Source organism: Aulonocara stuartgranti, assembly GCF_965226115.1.
Source record: "Aulonocara stuartgranti genome assembly, chromosome: 13".
NCBI classification, from domain to species: Eukaryota; Metazoa; Chordata; class Actinopteri; order Cichliformes; family Cichlidae; genus Aulonocara; species Aulonocara stuartgranti.
Window position 1 is genome coordinate 18,801,650 of NC_138949.1, and position 22,074 is coordinate 18,823,723.

The window sequence follows — 22,074 nt, forward strand, 5'->3', positions numbered from 1 at the left end:
CCTTTATTACTTCACACCTGTAGCTCTTTGTAGAGGCGGTCCAGCTCTGCAACTGAGCTCTGGTTGTCATGGAAGTTATCCATTTTGCCATTTTTGAGCAACTCCAGCTGCCGGTTGAGCTCCTCCACCTTGGACGCAGCCATCACTAGTTCTCTCTGCTTCTGCTGGAACAGGTTATTCATTTGCTCTATCTCCTCCACTGGAAAGGGAGAGGGATTGAGCGTGATGATGACAGAGGTAAGAAGAAAGAAAGCAAAGAGAGACAAACAATATAATGTTGACAGTCCGTCACAGAAATACAGCGCATCTTAATCCAAAATAAATTTCAAACTTTAATGGTTCACACCATACTCTTAGCAGGCATCCAGTCGTGAATTCAAAGTTAACGAACTCACCCAGTTTGCCATTGCTGAGACGTTTCTGTTCCACCTGACCCTTGAGGGCCCGGACCTTCTTGAGCCGAGCTTCCTGATTCTCAATGTTCTCTCTGAGGCGCTGGAGCTTCTCCTGCTCAGATGCCTGTTGCTGCTGACGCTGCTCTTGCTGCTTCAAGTAGCGCAGCCGCTGTTCCTAGAGACAAGAAAGAGCAAAGGGGAAGCAGAGCACTTGTTAAAAAAATATATAATTAAACAAACACATCCCTCCTCATGCATGACTGCACTATGTACAGTGCTTAAATGTTTGTGGGCTACACATATAAGGGCCACTGATAGAAGTTTTTCCTGGTTCATCTTCCTCTGAACAGACAATAGGTACATTTTTCCTTCTATGATGTTCGCACAATGCAATGCTACTGAAAATAAAATGAAGTCACTGATAACTGGCTTGCCTATAACCCTTGCTTTCAGTGCAAAATACTTCCTGCCACAAGTCCTTGGCTGTAATGAAAATCAGGAAGTAACTTGCTTTCCCTGGTAGCCTTGGGAAGCTATTCCCAGGTAGTTAAATAGCAGAAACAGATGCAACTGTGGAAAGTACTGAAAACAAATCAAGGGGGGGAGGGAGCTTGAGAGGGAGATAGTTTGCATTACTTCCACTGGATCCAGCAAAAAAAAAAGAAAGAAAAAAAAATCAAACAAATTCTGACTACAGAAAGCTTAAATGTTAGCAATGGTATTTAAAAATTGGTTGGTTTCAGAATCAATCATCGCTCTTCAGGTGTCACATGGTATATTGTAAACATGACAGAGCTCTCCCAGCAGGTTCCAAGATAAGCACATCCCAGCCACGGGTCAGGTGATGATGACGACAATGCCCCTTTATTTACTCCAAGCAATCAAGTATACATGTAATGCTTGTACTTGACTGCTTGGAAGTCACATTCCTGGACTTGTTATACTGTGCTGATGTATACACAGTGCTTGGAAGTGAATGCTTAAATGCCTAAAGGACCTAAACCACAGCCCTAGGAGCATATTTAAGGAAGTAAAAGAAGACACAAAGTTTTTAAAGTTACTATAAAACTGCATATACTGCGTGGGTGATTCAGAAGAACAAAAACATTTTAAAGTGCTTCCGCAAAACAACAAAACAACAAAAAAAAAAACATGGAAGGAATAAGCACTCAGTTAAGTATTTCACTATATCACACCTATTTTCTATCATATCTTTCTTCTTGTCAATCAATCCTGAGCAAAGTAAAAAACAAGTTTAGATATCAGATGTGTCCCGCAGAGTGAGAAGCCTGAGACAGTAAACTGTCTCAGGCTTCTCAAATGAAACTATGCCCACATCCACCCATGCCTTACCTGTCTATCACAAACTCTACATAAACATGCATTATATAAGTACAATAGAATGTACTCATTTAATATACTAAATGAACTCATTTTTAGTCCAGTACTGACTTCAATACTGTCTCCACTTAACTCCTTAATCTCTTATAGACACCCATCTCTTTCTACTGCACTTTTTTATGCACCTTGGAGGCAAGAAGTTGCTGTTGGGCTTCTATCTGCTGCTGCTGTCTGGCAGCCATCTCTTGTAGCTCAGCCAGCGTCATGTCCATCTGGGGCGTTGCCACCTGTGTAGAAAGAAAGAACAAAAAGAAACACATTCATGTTTTAAATATATATTCAAGCTGAAGGCATTTTTCCCATTATAAAAGTCTAAAATAAAATTACAACAGGAGGCCTAAAGTAAAAAATGCAAAACATATGCGGGGAGATTACTGAAACATCAGATGTAGTTTCAGTTATACTCCTTAAAAGGGGGAGCAGTTTAAGCATTTTGGGGGGGGGGGGAGATTTCAGAATTCATTGTACAATATTTATTCCCCAAGGAGACATCCTCAGCGGAATAATCATTTTGCAGTCATATCCATGTTATGATGCACTGATTAATTTTGCAGAAAAACACTGCAGGGTGTGAGAACTGAAAGGAACTAATCAGTATCCCAGAGCACACAATTAACTTCAACTCGTCAAGTATAAAGAAATTACATTTTGGGAGAAGACTTTATGCCGATACTAAATGCATGACCCTTATTAGTAAAATTAAAAAAAAAAAAAAAATAGACTTTGTTCCAAATTGACATGTTTCTAATTATTCACATCAGCTACCATTCAATGTGAATGAATGTAAAATAGTGTAAACCATTTCAACCACTTGTCAGAAAAAAAGTTAATAACTCACCCCATTCTCCATCCTTCTCTCTGGGGGACCCTTCACTCCATTTCTCTTTGAATCTGAGCCTCTTGATCCTCCTAAGTAATGAAAATAAGTGGAGATTTCGTCAGACATTAAAATTTAGACCACCTTAAAAGAAATGAAGGATCAACAAGAAAAAAAAAATGGCTGGAACGTCCTGTTGTCCTTTTGCCCTTCAGTGTCTCTGACAAACAGTCATACACATTTAGATTTATAGGTTTGTCTTGACATGCTATAGAGGAGGGTGTATACCAGCTGAAAAAATGAGAGGCTAGTGCTGAATTATTTTAACTTCTTTACCCCAGTGCTTTTTGTAACTTGTAAAAAATCTCTTGGGATTCAACCTCATCAATAATGACTTATTAGTGGGGTGGGTACACTACTGCATGTATATATGCTTGTCTAGGAAGATATAACCATATAGCCAACCGTTTTACTGGCATTTGGCATGCATGTCTGATAATCTGGGTCCTATCCCTAAAGTATTATCCCATGATGAAAGCCCATAATAGCTTTACTATATAGTCTAACTGCTAGCATACAGTATGCATGCTAGATACAAACTAATCGCTATAAACAGATGTCTGAAAATCAACAAATTTAACATTCAGTATTGTTAGTACAGGAAGCTTTATGTGGTTTAAAGAGGATTGACCAACCACGATTAGAGCTTCATGCAAGCCCATAGATCAAAGCCTCATGGGTTGCAGCTCCAGAAGCTAAATAACTGGTTTAATAGATGCTGGTTAATCGCTGATGGGAATGTAAGACACTGCTAAGCTCAAGAGTGACGCAAACTGTTATAGTCACAGCATTCAGACATTCACACAGTGATTAATTTTCCGTTAATTTTCCTCACTTCATTTAGATAGATCAAGTCAATGACAGAGCAGAAGTACACCCATGATTTTCTGGGGCATTTTGTTGCCTATGTGTCATTGACTATTGTCACATGGCACTGAATTTGGTGAAGCGTGACAACTCTTTTGAAGGTTTAGTTCTTTCGGCCTTCTTTTCTAAGGTTTAGTTCTTTGTCACTAACTACCGAGTCTGTGTGTTATAGTAAAATAGTATAGAAGAAAAGTAAGATTATTCATGTTTAGGGCAGTCTTCAAACTAATCATGTTTTTTTGCCCAGTAACTTGAGAATTTTGTCTGTGCCTGTTTGTTAATGATTGCATTTCATATTTATGCTATGCTGAAAGTAAAGGTCTATAAAAAGTATAATTAGTGTGGCTGCTGTGGGGATGAACAAAAGTATTTTACCAGCATAATATAATCTGCAGTATGATCATTGCTTTAACAATGTAATAGATAGCTTTAAGATGGCCTTAAGATGTTTATGATGATGCTAACTTTGTATTTCAGGGGCAGTTATAATTATTTTATACATATTGCATATCTGTGCTTATTTGAGTTGATGTTCAGGTTCTTTAAAGGTCGTAAGCCTCACTGACGTGACTGTTCAGGTGATACATGCTGAGGGAAAACTAGAACATAGAAGGAATTGCAATACATGCTTACAAAACACTTATATCAGTTTATTTTATTATCTTTTATATGTTCATATTCTTGTATTAAGGTTTTAGTAGAGGTTCTTGGTTAAAACATTTATTTAGTAGAAGACATACACATAGTCTCAGTGAGCTTCTGGTCTGGTAAAAGGTCAGAAGTGCAACAGGTGAATTGAGAAAGAGCATTTGAGGACGAGACACAGACAGTAGGTGAAGAGGTGACACAAAGAGCATGTGAGGTCAACACATACACACACACACACACACACACTTTAAATTAGATTTATTTAGAGGAGAGGTTAGTTATGTTTGGCTGTAACTGCAAAATTGTCTTGGTAAAAGAGGAACCGTTTCTTGGTGTCTCGGCAAGAAAGAGGAACAAGACAAGAACTGAAAGGTAGACAGGAAGGGCTAGCCATGAAAATAGAAGATGATTTTCTAGGTGAAAAGTCATGATGATGTTGATCTGATCTATGTATAAAATGTATCTGTGACGCATGAAGGGGCGTCAGTAAACAAACCCTGATGTTATAAAATAATTGTTTGTGCTTTAGTAAGTTGAAGATCAATTGCTGTGTTCAGTGATCTTCCCACATGTGAATTAAAATCTTCGTTTGACTTCACCCGGCCGGACCAGTGTGGTTATTTTTCGATCACCTCTTGTACCCTTTCTCAATTCTTGAATCTTAACATTTGGGGGCTTCGTCCGGTGGTTGAGTAAGGGAGAAAAGTGGAGGTGTGAGCGGTGGTCCGAGGTGGTCAGACGGGCAGACATGAATTCCAGTGGTTGAAGTGAGTGGGCATAAGCCGGCTTATCCAAAAGGTAAGGCACTACCTGTTGAATTATTTCCAAAGTGTGCCAAATTGGACATGATAAAATTTAAGTCTACTCACTGAAGTTACTGGTGCATGTCTGTTTTGATTTTGATAAGAATCTGAGGATTTAAAGCAGTTGGACTGCTGGTAATGATTGAATGCGGTTGGACCGTTTAGTAGGTTAGGGAATTTGGTTATTTTTTGGTTATAAGGTTGGACCTGCTTCAGTCTTACACTTGGTTGGGTGTTTTACTGTTGTTCCAAAGTATTATAAATTACTCAAGAACGCCAGTTGGACTGGTAGGAAGCGCAGAGCCCGGAGGTTACGCTCCCTCCTTGTCGTGGACGCGCGACATTGACCTCTCGGCGAAGAGGGTTAGTTCAGTGTGGTTTAGCTGTGGGGTACAGGGCATCCCGGAATTAAGCTAGGAGATAGAGTCTCCTTACCGTTTGGAACGGTATCTGCGCTTTTTTGGGCAGCAAAGGTTGGACCTTGGGTGTTGGACACTTTTAAATTGAGTTAGGGAGTTTAGAGATGAGGCCAGAAACTGTTGGACAGATACTGGTTAATTGATCGTAAAAAACTCAGGGAGTTTATCGGTTAAACTGTTATGCTAAATTTGTCGAAATTCGATAGGTGTTAAAAGGTTTAAAATCTGTGCAGTTGTAAATATAAGACGTCTCTGTAATAAAAAAGATTTCTGTGGGTCGAGTCAGCAATGCACTGACTGCCTGCTGCTATTCTTAGATGAAGAGTGTGTGTGCATGCAAATGAGGCAGCTGATGCAGAGCGCATGAGAGGACTATGCTTTCGGTTTTGTGTGTCATTCAGCTCTATAACTATTGTTTGCAAATGTGGATAAATGTCTGCGATTAAAATGCTGGCTTAGTAAATAATAACATTGTAAATATATGAATGGTGACAACGTTTCAAAATAGAATATAAGAATTGTTTGTGTTTAAAACCAACGTTTAGGTAAAGAAGATTTAAGGTGGATTTGAAGGCATAAACAAAAAATAAAAGGGTTACAGTCTGCAAGTGTTGTTAATTCATGAGCTGACTGGATGCAGAGTAAGTGGAGTGGTCATCCTGGGAGGATTGAATGATGCTCTAACTCTGTGGTCAAGTCAGACATAGGCTTTAAGCAACCATGAGCCACTAATAAGCGTGACAAATTAATGAGTATGTGTAAATTGAACTTGTTAAATAGTTTTGATAGGAGTAACTCAATGAGCACGCAATAAAGTGGACTTTTTAGGGGCAGTTTATCACTGACACCATAAAAAGCAACTTAATTAGTAGTTCAATAACAAATTGTAAAGATAACCTTTGTTATTTGATAAGAGAGAGAAAATTCAGGTTACATATAGTGAATAAATAAGGAAATGTTAATCTCTGCGTCATTCCACACTGAAATTTCAATTGTAGGGGATCATTTGGAGGTGAATTGTGTAGGACACGGGGAGACAGAAGAATCTCCCCATGAGTTTTCAGTGTGCATAGAAATTGAGGAGGCTGAACTGGAAGCCTGCCTGGGTCGTTGTTTTTGTTTATTTGAGGGTCTGCTGGAAGTTTGTGAAAACGACCACCTTGATATGTGGGACCCTTCTCGGGCAGCGATTTTTTTGTTAAACCTGTGGCAGGCTGTGCAACATGGAGAAAGCTTTGACATAATGTCATAAAGGTGATTTCTTGGTTTTAGACTTATTAGTACGGGACAAGTTGAGGGACCCTGGGGCGGTGGCCCCTATGTCCATGATGCCGATGATGGATCTGGAGGTAGCCGAGTGGACTGAGGAGTGAACAACAACCTGTGTATCGACCTCTGGTGTGCCAGAGGTCGTAAGGGGGAATTGTGGGGATGAACAAAAGTATTTTACCAGCATAATATAATCTGCAGTATGATCATTGCTTTAACAATGTAATAGATAGCTTTAAGATGGCCTTAAGATGTTTATGATGATGCTAACTTTGTATTTCAGGGGCAGTTATAATTATTTTATACATATTGCATATCTGTGCTTATTTGAGTTGATGTTCAGGTTCTTTAAAGGTCGTAAGCCTCACTGACGTGACTGTTCAGGTGATACATGCTGAGGGAAAACTAGAACATAGAAGGAATTGCAATACATGCTTACAAAACACTTATATCAGTTTATTTTATTATCTTTTATATGTTCATATTCTTGTATTAAGGTTTTAGTAGAGGTTCTTGGTTAAAACATTTATTTAGTAGAAGACATACACATAGTCTCAGTGAGCTTCTGGTCTGGTAAAAGGTCAGAAGTGCAACAGGTGAATTGAGAAAGAGCATTTGAGGACGAGACACAGACAGTAGGTGAAGAGGTGACACAAAGAGCATGTGAGGTCAACACATACACACACACACACACACACACTTTAAATTAGATTTATTTAGAGGAGAGGTTAGTTATGTTTGGCTGTAACTGCAAAATTGTCTTGGTAAAAGAGGAACCGTTTCTTGGTGTCTCGGCAAGAAAGAGGAACAAGACAAGAACTGAAAGGTAGACAGGAAGGGCTAGCCATGAAAATAGAAGATGATTTTCTAGGTGAAAAGTCATGATGATGTTGATCTGATCTATGTATAAAATGTATCTGTGACGCATGAAGGGGCGTCAGTAAACAAACCCTGATGTTATAAAATAATTGTTTGTGCTTTAGTAAGTTGAAGATCAATTGCTGTGTTCAGTGATCTTCCCACATGTGAATTAAAATCTTCGTTTGACTTCACCCGGCCGGACCAGTGTGGTTATTTTTCGATCACCTCTTGTACCCTTTCTCAATTCTTGAATCTTAACACTGCTTACTCAGACATGACACAGGCATAACATTAGATTAATGAAAAGAAGTTCAAATGTACTGGCAGTCCAATAGATTGGTGACATTCCATTTTATCCTCCGACATGCTCGGAGGATAAAAAGAGCATGCTCGAACAGTATCGGGGAAGTATAAACATTTAACTAACTGCAACCTGAGGGCAGGACAGAGTACATCCGTACTGCCGTAACTAATGTAAACACGGCAACAGGACTAAATAAACCCGCATAAAAATGCAGTAACTGAAAAATTTAATACAGAGCTGTGTTGCAAATAATGATCAGAGCTAAGCTCTCAGTGTGGGAAAACAACAGCGGGCTAAGATAACACAAAGGGAAAACAGTCACCTAATCCCTGGGCCAGACTCAAGCTGTGAGAGGTAAAAAGGGCTTAGTTATGCAAGTCGGGGTTGAGAGGATAGTCTATGAAAAAAATACTAGACTTTTCTGTGTTAATAAGAAAATTGAAAAGTAACAGACTTCTGATAGTGTGACTCGGACACTCTGATTCCAGCAAGGATGAAGGATCTGAGGGCTCCAAATATAAAGCCCTCTTCTGGATAAACGTTTGAAAAATACCATAGTGTTTATTGAGTGAATAGGGCATTATAAAGACAGCAGGCACCTCTGGAGACAGTGCTCACCCAATCATAACTCTTGTGTGTGAGCAGTATCAGACATTAAAGCCTCTTTTCACTATCTGTTGTGTATTGCAAACAGTTGCTTACCTGATTCCCTGCTAGGAGCTCTGTTGTGACGCAGAAAGAAGCGCACCTCTGATCTGTGCTGTCCCAATCGTTGGAGCACATCCAGCATCCTCTCCCCATCACCTACAGGTCTCTCTGCAAGTCGAAATAAAACATTTTAGCCCAAGTTTTCATAATATTTCACTTGGATTGGCTAAAACACGAATGCATGTCAAGTTTGCACATGCCATTTACTCAGTGAATCCAGTCTAACCCAAATTGAAGGATGATTCATTTTGTCAACACAGTTTGCATGCCATTGATCTATCTAAGCAATGACTTCAGGGGAAACAACTATAACGTGCTGTCAATTATGCCTCTTGGCACTGAGCTCATCAGCTGTTCTTCAGACATTGTCTTTGAGCATTTCATTACACAGATGAGCTGACACATTATGCTTAAGTAGAGGTGAGTGAAACTGATCTTTTAATAATGGTAGAAATGCAAAATGAAGCAGTTAAGTAAAATATTATAAATATAATTTATAACTTTACATCTAATTTGGATGCAAAATGTCACTGCTGTGTTTTCAAGGAGATTCAAAAGTGGCCTGTGGTGAATGGGTGCAAAATGAGACAATCTCTTCAGTATTCATCAATCTCCTTTCAGACCACTCCTGGAAGTACTCAAACACAATAATTGGCACTTTTTCACTACTATGGCAGTATCACCATGGAAACGGCTATGAAGCCTGGCTCCTTGAGTTCTGATGTTGTATACTCTTTGACTCTTAGAAACTGTGAAAATGAGGCAGGCATGAAATCTCAACGTCACTCCTCACCTCCCACCTGAGAGATGTAAGAAATGTTTAGGCGCTTGTGTTTGATGCAGAGATTAGGGCTCTACGCTATTTGCATGGTAGATTCAAAAGAGACAAACACTTTAAAAACTGCCAAGCAGATGACTACAAAGCTAATCACAAACCACAAAGTGGTCAACATGAGAAAAAGCACTTTTTGTCTAAATAAAATAAGAACTAATGTGTCCACACACCGACTCCTGTTCCTTCAGATACTCCACAAACAAAAGAGCACTGTCACTCACCAGATCCACGCCACATCTCAGATAGGTGGCAGTCCGTTTCCCCCGGCTCTTTGCACAAGTCCACCACATCCCGGCACAGCGTCTCCGGAGTAACAGGAACCTCAGTAAAATGCTGGTCATTGTTACTGAGGTATACAGTCAGGAACATCTGGAACAGCAGGCGAGAGAAGCAGATAACCCAGTAGATTAGATAGAGCTAATTAAGATCACAAGCGAGAGGATCCTGTTAGAGTTAGTAGAAGTAAGGTAAACATAAAAGTTCTCTGGAATTGGTGTCCAATTTCCTCTTGGTTCATTGTTTGTATAGACTGTATAATATGTGAGCTTCACTGATAGCAGATCTGCTTCCCAGGTCTCATACCTCTGTGTCAACAGAAAAACCAGAGGCCAGATCTTGAAATTCCATTTCACTCACCAACTAGTGCTGTCACCACTGTGAGAGATCCCTCCATCCCAATGTAAACACACTAAAAAAACCCGTCAAGCACTCTGAATGAGCAAACCGCTAGGTTCTTATGCAAGTGTGTGACTGACAGCTGCTCAAGGCTGGTTTATATCAATCTACACAGAAATGGGCAATCTCAATGAAGCAGTTTGTAATAAATTGGAATTTGTATGCCTCCAGCTACTGCAGAAAATAAACACACTGACACTGAGCAGAAAATTGAGCTGTCTATCAGCAAGGATCCAAATGCAGACAGTCACCTACAACCTTTTAAAATAAACTCTAAAAATCAATACTTATATGGGCTATTACTCATCTTTATAGCTATAATAGGCAACAATTGTCAAAACAATTAAAGTAAGAAGGGCTGAGTCAAACAAAAGCCTTCACAGATGATTTAAAAAATATGCATCTGAAATGTCTGTGATATTCCAAAATCTATATAATCGCTGACAGGAAACACAAACATCAAAAGTCAGTGTACGAGTATCATACATTCATAAAAAGATAAGCGCTAAGAAGCTTAAGGCTCGTAATGGAATATGCCCCCAATCTGTAATATGAGCACATAAGAGGAGTTGATAAGGCAGCAATAAAACCAATTTTCTAAGGTGTCTTAGGATATTGCATGCCTTGAACATACTGAACTGTTTTGTTTCAAACCCAGGTTTTTGCACAGTGTCATGCCTTCACAGTGACTTCAGACAGAGTATCCTGAAAAGCGTGTAACTGTAAAAGCGGTATTATTTTAAATGCCCAGAACCTCCAGGTTACACTGCCAGGTTTTTGTACTCCGAGTTGCTGTGAATAGCCATGCCTACGGGGGCTACGGTGGGAACATGAGGTCAGCTAGGTCACAGGCACAAAAAACTTGAAGGGGGTAATCATGCAGAGCAGCTGGTGCAGAAACAAAAGTATTTGGGTTGCTTTTTAGCTGTGGTGTGTACTGCGCCAAAGAGCAACAGCCTTAGGATAAGGGGCTTTATTCCCCTTTTCTTCCTCAAATGAAGCTTACTAAGTGAGTGGGCAGGTGAAACGCTCCCTCTGAAGATCTCCTAAGCAACATCTACAACCAGAGGTTTGTTTTATCACACAGAAGGTGGAATCAACGGGCACTGGCCTGAGTCAGAGGACCTGACTCAACTGCCAGAATCAATGGGGATGCAAATGAAAGATTCTCATGAATAGAGCAAATCAGCTGTGAGTCATGCCTGTCAGTAATGTAGAGAAGAGAAAGCTGTAAACAGAAAGCTGTGTTTCTAACCAAAGACCACCCTCTGTGGCAGAACACTACCCTGGAAAGTAAAACTAAAATGGGGGCTTTTTGTGTCTGTTAATTAGAATAGTTTAAACATTCATGCTAAAACAATTAAAATCACTCATATAGTCTGCCTTCATCAAATTATTTCAAAAAACAATTCGTAGATCTTTCAGAATGAGACGGTGACATCATGAAAACTTCCCAGAAATCCAAAGTGCTAAAGTGAACCTATTAATATTTGGAGAGTGAAAGAGAGCACTGACAGATAGTAGGAAAAGAAAGAACCACAGATGGGAAGAGAATATAATCTCGGGCGCTGGCAACGCCCCCACTAAAATCCAGTTTGCTGCAGCACTAAAGTTGATGATCCAAGACCACCAGTATTCACTTCAACTATCCATCTAGATGACTTAGCACTTTGCAGTTGACCTTCATCCACCTAAAGCATGTGGTCACTGCTTATTCGCTATGATATAGCGCACATGGTACAAAAGCTGTATAAACTACAAATACAAATACAAAAATCTATGAGACCAATTTTCATATTGTTTTGGAAACTTTGAAACATTCAAAATGACGTGTGGAAACACATTCCCTTTAATTTGTTTTTTGTCTTTGATCCTTGCAAACCTTTTAAGGTCTCAAAATGTTTCATTACAAACAAAGCAGTGCATGCAAGGTAAATTACAGGAATTTATTTTATGTGCTGCAGTAAATATCAGAAAAGTGTTTTCATCTTTATAATTTATGGTCTACTCAACAATAAGCAACTACACCGCAGACCCTCTTCAAGTTTTAAGAAACGTACCTACTCAGACAGGCAAGATTACCATAAGTAGGTGTTTGACTCAGCCAAACAAATTGAGTGTTCATTAAATATTCATTGATACAGCAGCAAGTAAAATTAGGTAGCTCAGTAACAGCCTGATAGGTACAATGCAAAATAGACAAACAGTAGCTCAACAGCCTACCAGAAAATACTGCTTTGTGTAGCTTTATATAGTTCGAAGGGAGCTGGCAATATCATGATTTTATGTGACAATGTTTGACAGAAATATGCTCCACTTGCTTTCTATTAGGTATGGAGAGGATGACAGAAGCAATTGCTGAATTGCACTTCCCTTCCTATTTTATTTTAGAGAGCCCTGGGGAAGGAGAAGGGACAAGCTGCCTCGGCTGCTGTGGCTCACTATTATAGCAAAAGATTTCCATTTCCATCATAGCATCAGCTAAGTCAAACCTGTCTCCCAGGGTTTTGAGGGTGATGTGGCAGCTCAGAATAGCAAACGGACAATTATAGCCAATGCAAAGAAATATGGCCATAATACTGCTGTCTACACTGTAGATACCCTCAAAGCAGGGCAGCTATATGGTTAGGTCATTTTATCGCAGGGATTACGTTAATCCGCTGTATAAAAATATAGCCTTTTAACAGCCTGCTGGCTCAGGGGACAATAATAAGCTGAAACACACTAGCTTGCAGCTAGGCTATGGCCATTATGTCTTACTATATTATAGGATCATGTTTTTTTCTTGGAGGTTGAACAGTGGCCTGCAGTGAATAGGTGCAAAACAGTCTGACCATGTATTCTCCAAAAAAAAAAAAAAAAAAAATTAAAAAATAATAATAAACTGCCACAATTTTAAGAGTCGGCGTAGGATCCTTTGTTCAAGATGCAATAACACTGACAAGACTGTGTCTCTCTCTGACATGAAAGGCTGTAACATCAAAACCTCAGACAAAAGACACTGCAAGAGGAAGACATCTAAGAGTAGGAGAGTGACTGCAGCTGGCAATACTTGAGCTAAAAGGTTCAGAAAGACAGAGGGGAAAAAACTATCAAAGATATGCTATCCTGGGTTATTTCACTGAAAGTGGCTTCTTTGTCTGCGATTCTCCTATATCCAAGTTAAATGAGCTCCAGTCCCTTTAGGGCGGTGGAGGACAATTCTGTCAAATTCTGTGTACTGAACAGACAAACTATGAAGTTTAAAAAATAAATGCTGATTTTCTTTGCCTTTTGCAGCGTGATTTGGATCCTTAAAGCAGATGCCACCGGCTGCAGACCTGAACAAGCTTTTCAAGCCTCTCCAGTTCAGACAGGGAACTGTGAGATGACTTGAGTTTAAATATCAGCACTCTACCTGTAGCCAATTGCACAAAGGAATGTTCTGTGTGTGTGTGTGTGTGTGTGTGTGTGTGTGTGTGTGTGTGTGTGTGTGTGTGTGTGAGTGGGAGAGAGAGAGAGAGAGATTGTGGCACTCCCACTGATTGTTAAGATAAGGTTCATGCAACAGAGAGAACAGTTTACAGGCATTTTGTCTCTTGATGTTCAATGTGTTAGGTTAGGACGGGTCAAAGGAAAATGAAGTTAGAAAAATACTCCTTAGATAATTTGACTCCTAAAAGCATATCATTCTTCATGTCCCACCTTGAAAATCCACTCTCTCCATCTGAGGGTCAATCCTCCTGCAAGAGTCTCTTAAGGTAATTGTCCAGATGCAGTTGTTCACATATTGAGTTAAGAGTGATCAAAACTGCATGCCGCTGCAGTTTCCAATTTCCGGGAATAACACACGAGATTGTACTATAATTCAATGACTCTGCAATATAACAATTACTACCAAATAAAAGTCAGTCCTGTCACAGAGAATTTATTATATAATTAGCTTCCAATAGACAAGTACAGAAAACGCAGTATCTCATGTACTGTCAATGCAAAGAGTAGCATATAACCAAAGTTAAATTCCCACACCCATCCCCTGATGACTATTAATGGGTGAAGTATTAAAAGGACCTATTAATACTTTCCTTGCTCGTGTATTTTAACTGTCACACTTATAGAAATCCAAATTAAACATAGCAAGTATACAAGAAGGTCATTGTTTAAATAAGTAATCCCAGAGTCAAAAGCTGTTTCTGTTTCAACTAGGTCAGTTTTGTTACTGCTTGGTTCTACAGGGTGTCACTGAAATTGGATATCCCTAATATGGTCATCTTGGACACACAGCATTTCCTTAAACAGCAGCCCTACCCACCTGCTGGTCAAGCGTTCTGTTTGAGAGGAGGAGCCAATCAGAGAAAAAAAAAAAAGTTTCAGACAGAAGCTGCAGAAGGGCCCAGTATAAAAAATGAAGCCATTATTCTGAATTGCTCCTCATATAAAGATACTCTAGTAGAGTCAAGAATGTTTCTTCTCTCTGTTAGCCCTGCAGACAAGCGACCTGTCTGGGGTGTAACCCCCATCTCTCGTGCAATGGAGGAAGAAAATGGATGGATGAAGTGCATAGCGTCTCCACTTCCAGATTGTTTACTTTTCAAAAATCAATATTTTGTTTACATCAGCACAACTAAAAACCAACAGAAACACTGGACATGGTTAGCCTTCGGATAGGGCTAGGTGAAAAAAGATAAAGACAGTTTTCACAAAGTAAATTTTCCTTGATAGAAAAACGAGACGCGGTCAATATAAAGTCAATAGAATTCATTCCATCCACGTTTTGGCACGAAAGGCCAATGGCAATGACAATAGTGCTGTGCTGAACCAATCTGACGGCTGGAACAGAGTTAGAAAAACATCAGGATTGGTTGGCCCTCAGTGTTGGAGGAACAGTTGACAGTAGTATATGTGCTAACATTTCTCTGAGAGAACTGTTAGCACATCCCTTTCCAGTTGTACACAGAGCTGAACAGCTGCGTCATACTTTAGTACATCAGATTTGTTATCAAGATTTGTTATGAAAAAAAATCATGTATAAGACTTGATTTCATATGGATGAAATCAGTAAATAAATAAGATACACTGCCCGACAGGTTAAAAAAATATATTAAGACGCAATACCAGTTCCTTATAAACATATGGAACATGTAACACAATGCCTTAGGGGAAATGGAGTGGCTGGGAAAGTGGATAGTATGATAGCAGCAGAGGATAACAGAAGCCATATCTTCAAGTATGCCCGAGGGCACTTCACCTAAGGGGTGCTGGACCTTCTGTCCACACACACTTTCAATTACAGATATTGCTGTAGTAAGCGAATGAGTCAACTAAGTCACCTCTGAATCTAATTAGCAAAGGTTTGTAAGACACTGCAGCAGCATCTTCCTGTGTGTGCGTGCCTTAGTTCTCTCTGCCTGACACAGTTCCAGATTAGCAGTTCTTCAAAAAGGCGAGGCAGCATAAAACTCTATGAAACTGAAACAGCTCTATGCATTATATCTCTTCATCTCGTGTTCCCTCTCCCTCATTTTCTGTGTTGCATTAGAGGGATGAGGTGGCACGGGAGAAAAGGTCAGGGGTAACAAACAGCAAAAAGCACAGTAGTCTTATTCAGCTGCAACATTCGGGGGGGAGCAGCTTTTACAGTACATGAAGCTGCAGAAAGCTTCCATCACAAAAGCCACTTCTCTATGTCTGCACTGCAGTACTTAGCCTATCACTTCATAATCTGCGGTCTTGCAATGCTCTTCTATTTTTGGTCTACGTGATGAGAGAGTTCCTACTTTCGGCTTATCTGGGAGATAAGGGAAATGGGAGTCAAAATTAAGCAGAAAGGAAAGGATGCATCCTTTTTTTCCCCCTTTTCCAATGCCTCATGACTCTTGGATGAAGATGTTCCGAGAACTAGTCACAGCCTGAAAGTTATTATAGAAAATACAGATACTTAAAATATGAAGAGTGCAACAAAAACTGAATAAAAATGCCCACTGTGTGGGATTTAACTGCAAGAAAACTTACCCTTTATCAACTCTTATTTTATGCAAAAAACAAATGCGATTCAAAATGTAGCAGTGAATGATGCCTTTGTGACCTTTAATCAGTCATATGTAAAAATGAAACCTTGGTGAAGCAGCAGAGTGAATGACTGTAGTCTTACCAGTACAGAAGACCTTTGCTACTAGAGGAACTTTTCAGGACTAAATTATACAATTTGTTTCCACCAAAAAGTCCCTGCAGCAACGGAAATAACGGAGAGCTTTGTGTCATCAGCTATTTTGCCCATCAACACTTGAAGTTGTTGTACGTTCTCTGGTCAACACTTGACTACTTTAACAAAGTAGATGACTAGCAGGAATTTGGCAACCAGAGACCAAAGAGCATCTTTTGTATTCATCAACTTCAAGCAGTGATAGACCAAAAAGCCAGTGGATGATTCCCGAGCTAAACTTTTGTTCAATTTTGAGAGCAAAGAATACCAGTGATTGATATATGATGGGGTGGTAAATACATTATATAGGGGGTATCTACATAGCAACCAACCGTCAGGGACAATTGCATGACAAATAGCTTCCTGTGTAGACTGCCCTTAAAGCTGGATCCACCCAATCTGGGTTGTCACCATTTTTTTTTCTCCACCCATTGCTCCTTGAAGTTACTGAATGTCACTGATTATCTACAGTCTTAGCTTCGCTGCTAGTCTCTTCCCGTGTTAAGTAAATGCAATGTGAAAACTGACCAAAACTTCTAGTTTAAATCTTTTGTTCCTTCACACATGTCATAACTACCATTATCAATAAATCTATGTACCGTACTGGTGATAAAGCAAAATGAATGTTTGCCATCAAACAAAAAACATCCTGTGTCAAAAAAAAAAGGAACTGCATCCTGTTTATTCATTTCCCTTATCATTGAGATAGGGGTCAGCTATATTAACGATTTATACAAAAGGACATTTTGCTTCCTGACGTTACCTATACCCCACACGACCTCCCTGTTCATTCAGCAGCTCAACATTAGTTAGAGAACTGTCTAATGTGAAAGTGAGTTCTACTGAAATTTTGCACCACTTTAATGTACATTTACCCTTTTCAAATGGATCATTCCCAGTGAGCGACTTTGTATTCAATTACTGTAATCTGACACCAGCTCAGGTGATTCCTCTCAGAAACCAGGTGAATGTAGAGTTGTTGTTGAGGCACTGGTGCACAGCACAATCTAACAGTATGCATTCAAGAAGATTATTCAGCTTCTCTATAAGACCTGTGGTTGTAAACAACATGGTCACCAGAGCATTCAACCATTCACAAGAACTTCCTCTTGACCTTAGAAATTATTTTGTGCACTCCTTTGATGAAAAGACAAAATATTACAGGCCTACTGTGTTTTTACACAACTGTTCTCAGCTAACAAAGGTCTTCCTATCAATCTTCTTCTTAAGGATAAAGTCAAAACATGAACATCCTTGTCTATCACATGTGACTATCTGCTTATGTAACCAACACAACTCTCCCACAGAGTAAACACAAAGCCTGTGGCACTCAAAGAGAAAGCCTGCTCAGGTTTCTGTTGACACATACAGCAAAATCAGGCTTCCCACAGCATTAGCTCACTTTTCCACCATCAAAGCACCACCATAAAGTCTAGGCACACTGAGATTTGATGATGTGGAACCAAGACACGGTACAAATGTGAGCAGTGAAAGAATGAAAAACTAAATAATGTAAGCCAGGTGCACAAAATTGTATCTGTTTGAAAATCTACACACCGAAGCAACATGCATCATGGGAGAGGAATGAGGAAGTGTTTGGTATGTGAAGCGAAAACACAAAACACAAAAAACCCACAAAAAACCCACAACAAAACAAACAAAATGTATTCTTCCAGCTTGGTTTCTGTTATTTTATGTTGTCAATAGAGTATAATTAATCTTGTCAAAAAGTGGACAAAGAGAAAATATGGGCTAATAAACCAGCAGAGAATTCAAGCCTAAATGTGACATTAATTCATGTGTGCAGAACAAAGGCTGGTTTCAGGAGAGATAAAGTAAATCAGGAGTAAATGAGTTATTCCATGCCACGGTTTAATTAATGGTGAACATCACTTATCAGGGTATTGGCACAGCACAGGCAAACACACACAATGTACCCACCACAGCACACTGCTAAAGAGTCCCTGCAGCCCATTGTGCTCAGGAAACAGTGACCCCCTATTTACCATCCCAGCAAGCAATTACGACACTCCATTCTCACTACCCCACAAGCCCCTAGCCTGCACGAGCAGGGTCATGGGCTATTGGTGTAATTTATAAAACAATACCTCACATCAGACACATCTACATAAAGACCAGTTTGTGTTTATCAGCGAGCAGCAGGAGCCGTATCCTATTTACAGCAAAAGGACATAGAAAGATATCCTCAGGTGACAGAGATGGAGCAAACGGGGTAATTATTAAGGGCCAATAAAGAAACAGCTCTGTTATGTAAGGGTGACAGTTTATATCAGTATCCACTAGGAACAAGCTTGGCAATAACAAACAAGTATGTGCCAGTAGCAGACTGAGGTCATGCGCCAGACAAGAGTCGTCCGAACACGACTCTCTCCACTGCTAAGATGATTAATTCAATGAAAGAACACAGGTAGCACAGGTTTGAGGAGAGAAGGGCCACAGTAGTAGATCCTACACATATTGTGAACAGCTGTCATCAGCTGTTCACAATAAGACAAAATGAAAATATGACCATGTATCATAGTTATCTGAATTATTCAAATCAGAATTAAAGACATAAACTAAAGGAAAAAATATAGAAATAACAGGTTTAGCTACTTTTTGAAAGTTATTATTAATATTATTTTATATCATCCCTTTTCCCTGAGGTGTTTTGTTTTGCCATATGGTAGTTACTTTACAGTTATCCTACTTTACTTAAACAATTTTGCATCAACTTACCACCTCAAGTTTTCTTCTCCCAAAATTGGGAATGAATAAAGTAGAATTTATTTTTAATGAAACATGGTAAATTTTAAAGAAAATTGTGGTAGACAGTGCTAAAACAGTCTGTTCATAAAATAACACAAAGAAAACTAAACTATTTTGATAAAAGATTAAATAACTTCCTATGCTACCTGGAAATCATTTAAATCCTTTGCTGAAAGCATGGCAACTGTTGTTACTAACACCTAACTGTAATGTTATTAGTTTACTTCATGTATGTCACAAAATTACCATTTATTTTTATACCTTACTGAGAAAATATGTCAGTGACCTCTAACTCTGTTCATATCCTTGATTTGGTATTACAGGGGTAGAGTGGGCAAGGTTTGAGAAGTACGGTTAATTGTTTTCTTATTTTGGTTTATAAAGTCTGTATTGTATTTTGCTATGAAAAAAATATTGAAAAAGTCTATAATCATTTCAGCTTGCAAGAATCAAAACAAATATCCACAGACTGATTGGGAAACTGTTTCTTAGTTGCAGCTCCATTTTCCATGAAACATTTGGGTAATTAGAAAATATGCCAGGGTTAAATGTTTACTAGTTTGGGGGGGGGTTACTCATTAATCACCATTTCTATTTGTTAGGAAGGTTGTTTCTCTACACTGCACACACGCAGGCAGACTGCTGTGTGCTGCCCTATCCACACATCTAAGATAGTGCTGAGAAAGAGAGAGAGCCTTGCACTGCAGCAAAAGCAATGAACCTCTGATGATGTTGAAGATGATGGGGCTGACATGGCAGGAGTCCAGAGCTGAGGATAGGTCCAGTGCCAGCCAAGAACTGACAGGTGAATCCTGCCTATATACCGACAATACTTGAGATTACGACTGGTTTATAGGTGACTAAGTCTTGTATGAGTGTAAAATCACATGGGGGAAACACACTAACGCAAACACAAGCATCTATGGTAGCCAATAAACTTCACAACAGACGGCTGTGTCGACATAGTAATGACACAAAGTAGCAACCGCATCAACTTACCACCTCAATTTAAATGCCCAGGTAATTCACAATGATAGCGCCGCAGCGTGATACAATATCGAAAACTGGGGGATTGCGCAATGGGACAAGGTTAAAACTTGTAGCCATGAAAATAAAATAAAACTCACCGGCATCATTTTAGCTTCGTACCGCATTTAGCTAACGCACACAGCATGAATCCCCGCTGGCAGTTTCGACGAAGGCTGTTGGGACTGGCGATCGCTGTAATCCCAGAGCCTAAAGCCGCGACAGGCAAGGCTACTTTCTCCTTCTTAGGGAGGGGGGGATCCAGTCCTGCGTTAAAAAAGGACAACACAACAAAACATGGTTACGCTCTAAAATTCGACAAAAAATAAAAAGAATACAAAAACAAATAGCACTAAAGTTAACTGCATCTCGTGTCGTAGACCTGTTGCACCAGATAACGAGGCCTTCACGGCAAAAGTTTCCGTTGTGGTTGCGCGAGCATCGCTTTAAAACTTTGTAATGCTCGCAAAAGTGAGCGCGAGGATCGACGTAAATAAAAAAAAAAAACAAGGTTTGTGAGTGGGAATACACACACGCGTTTAAATGGAAATACTTAATAATAATTTTTTTTAAGGTTTTACTCACCAAGAAAATACGTAGGTAATCGTCTCGAAACCCAGTAGAATGACAGCGTAGCTCGGTCGCCCGCAGGCAGCCTATCCCAGAGTGACGTAGCGAGAGGAAACTCATTCCACTTTGGAATTCAAGCTCCGCCCCTGCCGGAGCATAAAACACCCCCACCGGCTAGACTTGTATACTTTGTGCCTTGACTTCTGTCTTAATATCAGAATCGCACGCTTAATATTGAAACCATGTGCAAAAAAAAACAAAAAACAAAACAAAACATTCAGTGTGTTCAGCAGTTTCTCAGCAGCAGATTAAACTTAAAAGAGCAGAGGTAGGAATGATTCCTCGCCAGGACATACTTAAGATGTATCACTCCGCCAGTAATCACAAACTGAAAGGTGAAGGTGAAAGAGCTGCGAAACTGTTTGGTTCAGTAAAAGCATTAATTATTAAAGATGGCAACTTAACGAATGAAAAAAGAATAATTATTAAAGTTAATATGACCAGTTAGCTGAATTAGAGCATATAAACAAGCAACACCTAATGTAACTTGGGAAAATGTAACTTGCTTCAGATAAGAGCTGTAATCAGGATTTATACTGAAATAAAAATTTCTACCTGGCTTCATCTAAACCCCATATGGCCTCACTGTATATCATGAATCAGAAGAGTTCTTTCTTCTCTTCTTATACTCTCACTTCAGATTACAGTGTCGTCTGCAAACATTATAGGCTACAGAGACTCCTGCCTGACCTCATCTGTCATCCTGTTCATTACCACTGGGACTTCCTACATTTCTGATGTAATCCCATCCCCATCCCCTAGCTTCAACAACTCTTTCCTATAACTTCGTGTTATAGCTCATCAACCTTATCCGTCTACGGCTACAGCTCTGCACATCACCCTTTAACTTGAAACTCAGTATTAGTAAACTTTTTTCCCACTCCTCGGGCATCCTCACACTTTCCAGGATTGTGTTTTCTGGTTAAAAAGCCCACTCCCTTCTTTCCTATATATCGCCATACTTCCAAACACGTGTAAAATGTTCCTGTACTTTTATGTAGAATTATAGTTAAAGATTATTTTTTGTAATTAATTAATTACTGTTTATTACGGAATCTATTTGTTGTATTCCTGCTCTTTTGATTTTGCTGCTGTCATCATGCGAATTTCCCAACTGTGGGACTAATAGAAGGTCTTTTATGTTATCTTAGACATCCTGGTCTCATTAAACATATATGTAATGACTTCTAATGCGAGATGAAGACATTTCCTGTACTTTGATTTATTTATTTATTTATTTTTTAGTTTTGTAAGTAAACCATACTGTTTGCTTCATTTTTACATTTTTTTTAATTCAAGTAGCTAATGAATATAATAGTTTCAGAGGTGATGGCTTAGATTTATATAGACGATCTTTAAAAAAAAAATCTTAGACTACAACTCCCAGAATTCCCACTCAACGGCGA

At 39.3% G+C, this 22,074-nt stretch overlaps 1 protein-coding gene across 2 annotated transcripts in view; it reads right to left on the reverse strand.

Annotated features, from left to right (window-relative positions):
• LOC309720963 (apoptosis-stimulating of p53 protein 2-like) overlaps positions 1-20,763 on the reverse strand; it is a 31,135-nt gene extending 10,372 nt beyond the window's left edge. Inside the window, exons 1-8 of one of the 2 annotated variants that reach the window (XM_082558235.1) lie at positions 20,624-20,763; positions 20,140-20,305; positions 9,609-9,756; positions 8,547-8,660; positions 2,635-2,705; positions 1,922-2,023; positions 396-570; positions 18-199 (exon numbers count right to left, since the gene is read on the reverse strand). In XM_082558235.1, coding sequence (XP_082414361.1) covers positions 18-199; positions 396-570; positions 1,922-2,023; positions 2,635-2,705; positions 8,547-8,660; positions 9,609-9,756; positions 20,140-20,166 — 819 coding nt within the window. In that variant the 5' untranslated portion in view covers positions 20,167-20,305; positions 20,624-20,763. The remainder of the gene's footprint in view (positions 1-17; positions 200-395; positions 571-1,921; positions 2,024-2,634; positions 2,706-8,546; positions 8,661-9,608; positions 9,757-20,139; positions 20,306-20,623) is intronic. The other variant, XM_082558236.1, reaches the window with a different exon arrangement.
• Positions 20,764-22,074: the final 1,311 nt, after the last annotated feature.